Source organism: Gordionus sp. m RMFG-2023, chromosome 4, assembly GCF_954871325.1.
Source record: "Gordionus sp. m RMFG-2023 chromosome 4, tfGorSpeb1-WG-v2, whole genome shotgun sequence".
NCBI classification, from domain to species: Eukaryota; Metazoa; Nematomorpha; class Gordioida; order Chordodea; family Parachordodidae; genus Gordionus; species Gordionus sp. m RMFG-2023.
Window position 1 is genome coordinate 10611342 of NC_088778.1, and position 11411 is coordinate 10622752.

At 30.7% G+C, this 11411-nt stretch overlaps 1 protein-coding gene across 1 annotated transcript in view; it reads left to right on the top strand.

Moving 5' to 3' along the window:
• The window catches only part of LOC135928614 (protein bark beetle-like), a 30254-nt gene extending 22500 nt beyond the window's left edge, over positions 1–7754 (top strand). The window contains exons 8-19 of the mRNA XM_065465070.1: positions 31–789; positions 898–1033; positions 1298–1572; positions 1752–3372; positions 3443–4085; positions 4134–4374; positions 4424–4605; positions 4658–5229; positions 5272–5432; positions 5480–5794; positions 6160–6405; positions 6655–7754. Of these exons, the coding sequence (XP_065321142.1) occupies positions 31–789; positions 898–1033; positions 1298–1572; positions 1752–3372; positions 3443–4085; positions 4134–4374; positions 4424–4605; positions 4658–5229; positions 5272–5432; positions 5480–5794; positions 6160–6405; positions 6655–7754 (6251 nt within the window). The remainder of the gene's footprint in view (positions 1–30; positions 790–897; positions 1034–1297; positions 1573–1751; positions 3373–3442; positions 4086–4133; positions 4375–4423; positions 4606–4657; positions 5230–5271; positions 5433–5479; positions 5795–6159; positions 6406–6654) is intronic.
• The last annotated feature ends 3657 nt before the right edge of the window (positions 7755–11411 follow it).

Genomic DNA, 11411 nt, shown 5'->3' on the forward strand with positions numbered 1-11411 from the left:
TTTCATAATTTTTTCCCCAATCCCATCAAGGTATACGATTCGGCTTTTTTTCTCAAAAAAGCGAGATGAACCACGTGATCATTCAAAACAGCGGAATTTTTGATATGGATACAGGAGAAACTGCTCCTGCTCTTACATTAGACTTAAACATTCATGATTTAAAACATGTGGAATTGGATCGAAATTACTTTGGCGGGCTCAGAGTAATATTTAACGACTACTTAAAGCCTCAAATCATCGAGCACAGTCGTATTTCATTTAATGAAGGAAACGGTGTTACCTTGCATACCCCAGGCGTTTCCTTCCTGTTCTGTTCGTTTTCGGATAACTCTGGAGCTGGTATTCATTACAACCCATACTTGACAGAATGGCAAACCGAAGAAGTGTTCAAATGGAACAAGGATTTGCGATATCCAAACGCTGAAATAATTTCTATGGAGGAGGTCGATACTATGATCGCTAAAGAATACGTACTTCAAAATGATAAAGGTATATATTTATATTTTGGGCGACAAGATTACGCAACTCCGTATGAGAAAAATTTGAATATATCCACTTTTAGGAGTAATGTACTGACGGCGCAACTCTTTGGATCTATTATTGACTCCTCTAAGACTTTTAAATTGGAGATTATAGACCACTTTCAAACATATAAACGCGTTATCGACGTTAGCAAGAGTTGGGCTGATTTTCCCTTTATATCTATCACTTGGAATTTAAATATTCACTATAACGTATTTGGCAATATACCACATCCTCCCTTTATCTTGTACATTAAAGCAATAAAAAGTAAAATTATTGTTTTTTGTAAAGATTTTATTTTTTTTGAAAATTTTAAATTACACAATAGACTCCATTATTTAACATCATAATTTTTACATTTATTTAATGTAACAGTTCCAGTCCGAACACAAATTACTCCCTATATAAGTATCTTGAATTCAACGGTTTTGCGAAATTCGGAGGGAGCCTCAATAACTCTATATGATTCGTTAAATAACAAAGATATCTTCACACCGTTCCCGGATCTAGCGTATATGACACAAATTATAAAATCATACAGTTCCATAACCAGGAATTTACACTCGGGGGGAGGGGGGATTTAAAATTACTTGTACTACAAAAATAAGACTAATAAATAGTATACTCTAATATCACATCAATTTAAAAAATTTCACAAATTTCATTTTTTAGGGTAGCTGAAATTTATTTCCACCAGATAAGCCCCAAATGTAACCCTATTTACGGCCCGGACTATATATTTTCATTCTAAATCTAAATGCATATTTAACTTTAGATTATTTCATAATGATTTGCATCTGCGATATTCTAACCTAACATTCTTGTTAACCGGCACTAATTTCGAGGAGAACTCAAGATCTGCGATTACGCTGAATTCGCCCTTCCACAATACTCAACAATATTCTATCGTCAACGCGACCATCATAATCGAGAACTGCAATTTCAAAAAAAATCTAAAGATATGGTCGACGAATGATTTGTATTGTTATGACTCTAATAACATCTGGACGATTATAATGATTCACAACAATTTTCATACCAATTTTGCAGGTTTTACCATTTTATTTAACATTTATAACAGTGGCGTCGCTAATAATTATTATTTATGCATACATCATCAAAACGCACTTTGCCTAATTTGAAAAATTTATGAGTGCTCGACCTCATCTGAATTATATAATTTTAAAAAAAGAAAAAGTAAATATACATTTTTAAAATAATACATTTAGGTTTGGATATGTACTTCCCTTTCCTAATTAGCGACTATTCGATATCGAGAAAAGATATTAACCGGTTGCATGCCCGTCATAGTTTATGGTTGTACAACAATACTTTCGAAAATAATCGGAATTTCTCTTTCAAAATTCAAGGAGCTTACTTGAATATGACCCTCTCGAGAAACGTATTTCAAAATAATGTTGGTATAAAACTCCGGGAAACCTGTTGGGGAAAATCTAAATTTTTAGACTTTATTAAAGCAAAAATACCGTTCGGGATACTAGAAATAGAAGGGGCCAATAAAATCATTAACCTGCTTAATAATACTTTTGAGGGAAACAAAGCTGATTTGATTTTAAAAATCAATATTGACTCCAATGATGGACCTATTATTTTTAATCCTTCTTTAACGAAAAACGCTTCCTCTGCAGAAACTATATCATCCAATTTCGTATCAATCATCAAATACAATTATTTTAGACACAATTCACCCCTATTAGATTATTCTCCTTCCAGTAAAAGTGTCACCAATCATTTTTCTAATTATTTAATAGGCATATTTGGTATACAACCTGTTACGCTGAATTATAATGCATTTCAAATTAATGATTACAAACATTGCTTGATAAGCGGGTTAAAATATAAATCAGCCCTGAATATTGCTCTTAAGTTTTCCAGAGTTGAACACTCGTTATCTTACCCATCTATAGATGCTAGATATAATTACTGGGACACCCATGACAACATTCAAATACGCTCGAAAATTTTTGACTTTTACGAATGGAATTCTTTTGTAAACACGATATGGTATCCGTATCTTTCCATACCAGATCTCGACAATTCTCCCCATTTCCATGGATCCTATGAGCCGCAACATTTTGATCCGGATTCTAAATTTATAGGAGGTTATTTAATTAAGGATGCGATTCTACTTAAACGCCCACAGTCTTACATAGTGATCCACGATATCACAATACCTCAAGGCGTAACCTTAATGATCGGAGAGGGTGCGGAATTGAATTTTGCACCAAACATAGGTATTTTGGTGTACGGAAGTTTAAAATGCGAAGGAACATCTGACCAAAAAATAATATTTGACGTCATTAACAACGAAGAATCACAAAAGGAAGGAGAAAATAATAGAGTCAATAAGCGATCTTATCCTAACCATTATTTCAAAGCGAATGCTACGAGCGAAGATAAATTGAGACGGTCATCCCCTAGTCTAACATCATTTGGACAAGTTAACGATTACAATTATTTAAATTTTGATTCCAAGTTTCCATTTTTATTGCGAATGGCGGGTGGAATTTTAGGGCCTAATGAAGGATTCCTCGAATACTTAAATTCTACCCATCAACAATGGTTCCCATATTGCGATACCTACTTTTCGGGTGTAAACGCCAAGATTATATGTGGATCTTTGGGATTTTCCTACGACAATGCCTACCACTATTCCGGCTGGCGAAGTGATATCGACACCTTTTGGATAGACCACGTTAAATATTGGGCCCACCCGCTCGATTGTCATGGCAACGAGAAGTTATGGCAAGAATGTCATCCACGGCTGATCAACAATCAAGTTCAACAACATACTAAATGCTACGATCGAAAAAATCACATCTACTTAAGGTTTAAAAAAAAATATGTGGAAAAATTATGCATTCATTTTAAATAAAATTATAATATTTATAAAATTTAGATGTCAAATTAAAGATTCCTCATTTATAGAAAAAACGTTTTGGGGCAACATAAGATTCATGAATCCATTCACAGATCATTTTCACTATAATGGAGAGGATTATGATTATACTCTTCTGAGGGATATTGACAAAGATTATCCATCGATGATTTCCGTTCTGAACAACGTTATCGTCAAAAATGCAGGTCACTTACATGGGATGAAATCTTCGGCCATTCAAATATCCAATGAAGCACAAGTCGATATTGATGGATTGACAATTGAAGGGTGCGCATGGCACGGTATGCACTATTTTAATCCATCTAATGACATTGATTTGATATCGAGAAATGATGAAATCATTATTCGCGATAATAGAGGCTTAGGAATCAATAGCATAAATTTATTAGACTCCGGGAACGCCGACAAGACCTTTGAAGATGGCAAGAAAACTCAGGCATTTAACTATGCAAATTATTTAGACCCATCCTTGTTTGGATCTTCCGCAATATTGGATATATGTGATGGCGGTATGCCTATTACAATATCCCCTTTAAAACAGAGGCCTTTACTAGTAGGTTATGCGTATGATGATACGCCTAAGAAACGATGTCTCCAAATATTTAAAATTTCTAACCAAAAGACATTAGGATTCCGTATAATGGTATGCATATAATATTTTTTCATTTATTTATTTTTATAATTGGATAAGCACGCAAATATTCCTTCATCTCAAGTCTCACCTTTCGCTAAAACCACCATCATTATATACAAAGATGAATCCTTTATTCAGGAAAACATTATTGTTGAGCTAAATTCTACGAATATAAACTCCAAAAAATTATATGAATCTTTGACTAATAAATTGGGAATTTTTATGGAATCAGATTCTGGAGATTTCACCGAATCTTGGGTTGGAGAAATAATCAGTTTCCCATCCTCGATATATTACAGTATATAAAGATAATTTATTTTATATTTAGCAATATTTAAAATTTTTAGAACAAACCACGCACCACCTAGAGAGCTTGACCTTTAAAAATAATCTTCTTGGTGCTGTAAATTTTGTCAGTGTCGGGCAGACAACTCCAAATCTGCAAGTTGAAAAAAATAGAATTATAAACAACGGGTTTCATTCTCATAATTTTTCAAGTCCGCTAGCCATTATAACCATGAATGTGCAAGTATATTTTACACAATTAATATGTAGTTATATATATTTTGTGTCTATCTTAGAATATTCAAAATTTATTGTTCGTCAATAATTTCGTTGGAAATAATTACGGAAACATATTTCAACTTCAAAGTTTTTCTGACTCGAGTACTATGTCATTAAATGGTATCATAAATAACAATGTGTTTAGTCAAAATTCCTATGGGGCTATAATGAATTTGTTGGGAAGCGATCCATCTAAGACTAATCAGAATGTTAAAATATCCGAGTGTCTAATTGTTGATAATTACTCACCCTTGGGAGAGACTATCAGTATAAAACATCTTATCGTTAATATGAGTCGAAATATCATTCTAAATAACGTGGCAGTAAAAAATATTTTAGCAATACATGGCTTTGAAGATGTTATTCCGCATATAGCTCAATCCTTTTATTCGAATCATATGTACAATAATACCGTTATGGAAATACCAGGAGAAAAATATCTTTTACAGAAGTCTATAAGTTCCCAAAAATTAATGTATTCGTCTACCTTGTCAACTATATTTGTCGGAAATTCGTTTCAAGAATATATTTATAATTATTTCGACAATCCCAAAAATGACTATGAATTATCATCAAATTATAAATACAAGTGAATATAATTGTCTCATTAAATTTTTATGTTTCATTTAAGTTGGGATCTTTGGGAAGGCCCTATAATGGCTCAGCACAATTGGTGGGGAACGAATTATAAATCGGCTATACATGGAAGAATAAGAGATAAAAGCGATGACAAAAGTCTTATTCAAGTCAAAAGTGAACCTTATTCCATTTTAAATGCCTCTTTTATTCAAAGTAAAATTATAAAATAAATATTTTTTCACAATTTTTATATTATTTAGATTCATGCCCACCCGGTTGGGCGAATTTTGAAAAAGAACGATGTTTTCTATATGTGGGCGGGGCGGTGACATTTAAAGAAGCCATTAATTTCTGTACCAAACAGGGTGGCACGCTGCCATACCTTATTACGAGTACGAAGATGCTTAAAGAATTTGTGTATTCACGTCAATACCCTTATTCTCCTCAAATGATGATTTGGGTTCAAAAGCAACCTAGTGCCTATTTAAATAATTACGATAAATGTTATGCATTAGTTGACGAAGTTATCGAGGAAGTATCATGCAAATATATATTGCCGTTCATATGCGAAATAAGTGATAACAAATACTTTTATTAAAATGAATCCTAATTAATTATAAATTTTTTAAAATATAATTTAAAGAAGAAGGCTGAAAAACATTTTTAATTTTTTAACTAAATATAAGCAGATGCTACATTGATTTTTAAGAATGGAGCTTAAAAAACTTTTGTTTTAATTGTGGAGTGCACACAAGAATTTTTTTTGTTTAAGTGCTAATAGATATTTTAAAAAATTTTAATCCTTCAATTCTAATTGAATAAACTTCAGGGTGCAAAAAATATTAATATAGGCATGTGATATTAGTAATGCTAATATTTGACATCATAAGTAAATACCTTTAAATATGAATGAAATTAACTATTCTATTTAATATATTAGATCCTATTATGGGCTTATTCGTAACGGACTGGATAGCTAAACCCTACAACATAATAGCTCTAATTTTGCTAGCCATAACTTTCGCTTTCATACTTGTAGCCATCTATATGTGGCGAACCAAATCACGTCGAAGGAAAACCCAGGCTTTCAATCGGCGAAATTCTTTACGATCTTCCATCCGGTCTAATCGTTCTATTCGATCAATTCGCTCCATTAAAAGTGGCTCGGGGAGTATGGCTTACCGAAGTAATAAAGGGTTTTGAACATACAATTCTACCATGGAAGGAGGGGGGTGGGGGAATATGACACTAGATTTTCATAGAAAGGAGGTAAGGTTTTGGTAATTTTGATTTGTATTTTCTTCTTTTTTTTATTAATTTTGATTTTGGAAGGGGGTGGAGTTTGTCATTGGCTTAGCAGGGTGCAGAAATGCCTAGTTTTAAATGACTATAATATGAAACGTTATTTTTTTTGGAAAACTAATTATTCTTAAAGGTAACGGGGGCATGCCATCAAAATGTAACTCACTGCCGTTCGATTACTCTAATTCAACCGATCTTTATTCTTTAGGAGGGGCCACAACTTTACGAACACTTTCCGAAGCTGGTTTTCAAGAGTACAGAGATGGAGCCCCTTCATCCTCAATCGTCGATGAAAGTGCTTTCAATACGATTAGAACCGAAAGAAGAAAGGGGGTATCCCAAGGCGATATAGAATCAAACAGCTTTTACGATTGTTACAAAGGGGAAAATATGGGAGGAGTAAGTGCTGTAGGCGGTGGGGATACTTTCAACGATTCCAATAGCGATAGGAGCGGCACCGCTCTTCTATCTTTTGGAAAGGGATATAACAATTTAGAGGGAAATAGCCATGCTACCTCCGAATTGACCAATGTCAAAGAAAAAGGAGGCTCTAGAAAAACGTACGCCGACATTATATACGATCCAGTCGTTAAAGGAGTCGAAATCCAAAAAATGGACGACTCCGTTGAGCCAAATCATTATACTCAGCCTTCGATGCTGCCAGACGAGTACGACCGCGATAACAAGGATAGATCCAGGGGAGTCGTCGATAGTGCCTACGATTCCAACGAAAGCAAAGATTTTTTTAGTGATAGATTCTTTTACAACAGAGCCAATAACGGACACTTTCCCTTAGGTGACGGAGACATCGTATTAAGCGCACCATCTAGTGATCATGATAAATACGATTCACCCTTCAGCCCTGATGATGCGAGTAAAAAAAGTGTGGATGAAATCATATATCACGTGCCCAATGTTGATTCGAGCTATTTCGACATCCATGGGAACCAATTGGGCCTGAACAATGCTCAAATGGGCGACCATATGAACAACAACAATGACCAACCGTGTTATATAAATATAACGTCTAAAAATAAAAACACTTCAAAACGGACTTCCGATTTCCCTTTGCAATCTGATCGCAGTTTGACATATTACGCTGCAAATCCTACGGAATTTGATAATAATTTTCCCGACAAATCATCATCCATAAATCTAACGCAAAATAATATTGATAACAAAATCGTTAATAAATCGAACGACAAACTTCACACAAAAGAATCCGATGTTTGATGATATTTATAGTACGCATACTTATGTATCAGTATCTCATATTATTGCTCAGAATATAAAATATTCTCATTTTTTTTAGTATTATACACAAATTAGTGGTGTATCATGTTTACTAGTCAGTTGTTCATTGTTTAATAGTGACATATAAATTGTAAATAATAAAGAGTTTTGTATAGAATATACTATAATTATAATATATGCATTTAATTTTATAAAATGGTAAAAATAAAAAGACATATTTGTTATATTAATTTATATATAAAACTATTTATTAAATAATTCTTTCTTGATTAAAATAATATAAATATTTTATAAATCATAGAGATAGAACCATCGAGGGTTTGGAGTTGCATTTTATATCATTTTACCTATTTAAAATAAGTTTTAAAATGATGATTTAACTCAGGGTTTACAGCTCCCCCCCCCCATCAGTAGGAGACTCCCGTATTTTTTAGTTTACACGCAGACATCTCCCTCCCTTAAAACTCTCGCAATTGAAGATCTCCCACAATTTTAAAATTTCTCCTGCATTATTTTTATCATGTTAACGTTTTTAATAGTAATTTTTAGAAACAGTAGATTTACATTTTCAAAATAAATTTTTTTTCAAACATGTCTAGTTTGATTTTTTTTCTTCCATATATTTTTATCAAATAATAACACAACATCATAATAACCATGTGTGTTACTTAATTCTAGGAATTAGAATAGGAACATTTTATCTGGACTGGATTATATTTCCTTGATATTGAATCTCTTTTCCTCTAATTAAATCATCAAATTCTATCGGACTTATTTCTACAATATAATTATATTATTTATTATAGTTCACTTTGAGCAAGAGCAATTCTTTATCATTATAACCAGTTATTGAAAACATTGAATGGCATAATTTCTTAATATTTCGAATTATGAAGAAACAATCATCAATTAATTTCTAATTTAACAGTGTCAAGCACAGGCACCACATATGATATGGAGTGGCGGAGTTAGTACGACATGTTCCTCTCAGATGATTATCAGTAATACTAGACATTGATAGATTTTTAAAATATCATGAACCTCTAAAATGATATCTTTTAAATAGAAATTTTAAAAGGTGTTTAAATATTTTGAATTATAAAAATGGATTGGCGGAGGCATATTTAGAAATCTACATGCTGTTAATATGCAATTAAACAGAAGAATCTTTGTTAATACATATTCATAAAATTATGTTACATCTATGTTAATTTTTACAGCTAAAGATTTATAATAAATTTTACGGCTCTATTGTTAAAAATGTCATTTTCAATTTTATAAGTGTTGCTCTAATTAATGACTTTTTAAATGATACAGATTTTTTACCATTAAAATTTGATATTAATAATTCTATTTACAAATGTATTAATGTGATGACTCTGGAAAAAAATTCATATATTATTAATACAGCTTATTGATATCTTGTTTGAGGAGATTGTTCTCTCTATTTTTATGATTTTCCAGAGAACTCCAAAATAAATGGTCTAAAAGCATTAGAGAAATGGTATAATTTTTTCATAATAAATATAAATCTTCAGGCTTGGAAAAAATAGGTGAGCATGTATTCTCAATTACCTATTTAGAGAAATATTACAAAACGGTACTGACGGTTAATATCTATATAAAGTAATGCTAAGAATTAATGAGGGAGGTAACTAAAAAAAATTTTCTCCCACAATTTTTATATTTCTCCAGCAAAATAAAATATTTACCAAATTTTTCCCGCAATTTGAAAATTTTGACCTGGCAACTCTGCTTTAACTATAAGTTTGAAATGATTTTTTTCTAGTTTGAAACAAGGCTTTATGGAGATAAAATTCTTAATCACTAATATTTTAAATCTGATTGTCTAGCTTCAATAGCATTGCTAGTTTAGCATTTTAAAAATTGTTCAGGAGACACAAAAAAACAATTCTAATTGTTCCAAGATAAACTACGAGCTTATATATATATATTAGAGATACTCTTGTCTAGATAAATTCATATGTACAAAAATTCAATTTTGTAAAAATATCAGATACCAAGAGTTTGAAGTGCAATCTGACAAAGTGTGTATGGAAAAATTTTCTTTTTGCGATATTTTAAATTACGAAACAATAAATTGAATAGCGAGATTTTTTTATAATTAAATTTTTTAAATGTGTCAAATTTTATTTAAAATTGTTAATTACAAACATAATTTGAATAATATTTTAAAAACTTATAAATAGAAGAAATCATAGAAAAATGATAAAATTTATTCAGTAATTTTCCTTAAAATTTTCTCTAGCTTTTGTTGATACTATAAATCTTCACGGAGAACGTTTGTTGAGCTCAGGTTTTGTTTCGATTATATTTTGGAAATCTTCTTTTGACATTTGTATCTTATTTTATGTCAATTAGTGAATATAGCATAAAATATCAGGTTCAATGCAAAAAATTTTTTTTAATTGATTCAAAATTATGTTGTAAAACCAACAGTTTTGATATAAAATTAGTTAATTATAAAATAATTGAACTTAAACTACTAGTTATAAATTACTAGGTGGTGTTTTCTCTTCCTTCGGCATACATTTTATCAAATTTAACAAGGGGCTTTCGTTTTTATCATTTAGTTCTATTTCATTATCATCTTGAAGAGTTTTTTCATCTTCGCTCATATCCTCCTTCAAAAGATTTGTTAAAACATTTTAAATGACAAAATTATTTAACTTTTTGTTTGTTTACTGCATCTTCGTTTGAAATCATGTCACTTAACTCACTAAATAATGTATTTAAAGAGCGCCTTGGCATAAATATGAAAAAATGTTAAAAGTCAAAGTAAATCATTTTTTTATTTAGTTAGTTTAATGAGTTTCATCCGTCAAAATTTGATATGAATTAAAATTCAAAATAATCCTATTTTGTCTAATTTTCAAAAATTTATTATAATTAATAGGTCCCGGAACAGATTTTTAAAAAAAAATCCGGGTAAGATTACTAAAAAAAAGAAGCTCATGATCAATTATTTACATTTATTTTTACATCATATTTTTAATTTCCTTTTGAAACAATTTATAAATAACATCAAAATTAGGGCTGTGCCGATCCTCATATTTTTCACCGATCCGATATTTGTATTGATTTTTCAGCACCCCCCTTTGAACCAAATGTAATTAAGAAATCAATATTTTTTATGCAAAAATTCTAATTATGCATTTAATTTAATTTTTTTATTTCTACAATAATTAAAAAAAGTTTACAAATATTGATAGTATTAAATGAATTTTTCATTATTCCTCCCCGTGAAATTAGAATTCCGTAGATAGCACATTTTGCAAAATTATCTTTGTCTTTTGTAAAATATTTCCATAATTCAGATACCATATTTAAAATTTTTTTTTATTTAAGCTATAAATAATAAAATTGGCGTTATTATTTAAAAAGATTTAAAATAAATAAAACTTTGTGTTCCTTTCTATTATTATACAAAAACTTTTGATTAACTAAAAATCTATTTTAAAAGATAAGAGGTCAATATAGAAGATGAAGAATAAGTTTGGGTGCGGTTTCATCCGGTGGAAAATTTGAAATGATAGAACTGTATTGTATGGGTTGAATCAGGCAAATATTTTTTGATTTTAATCATATTTATTTACAGATTCTATGAACATTATA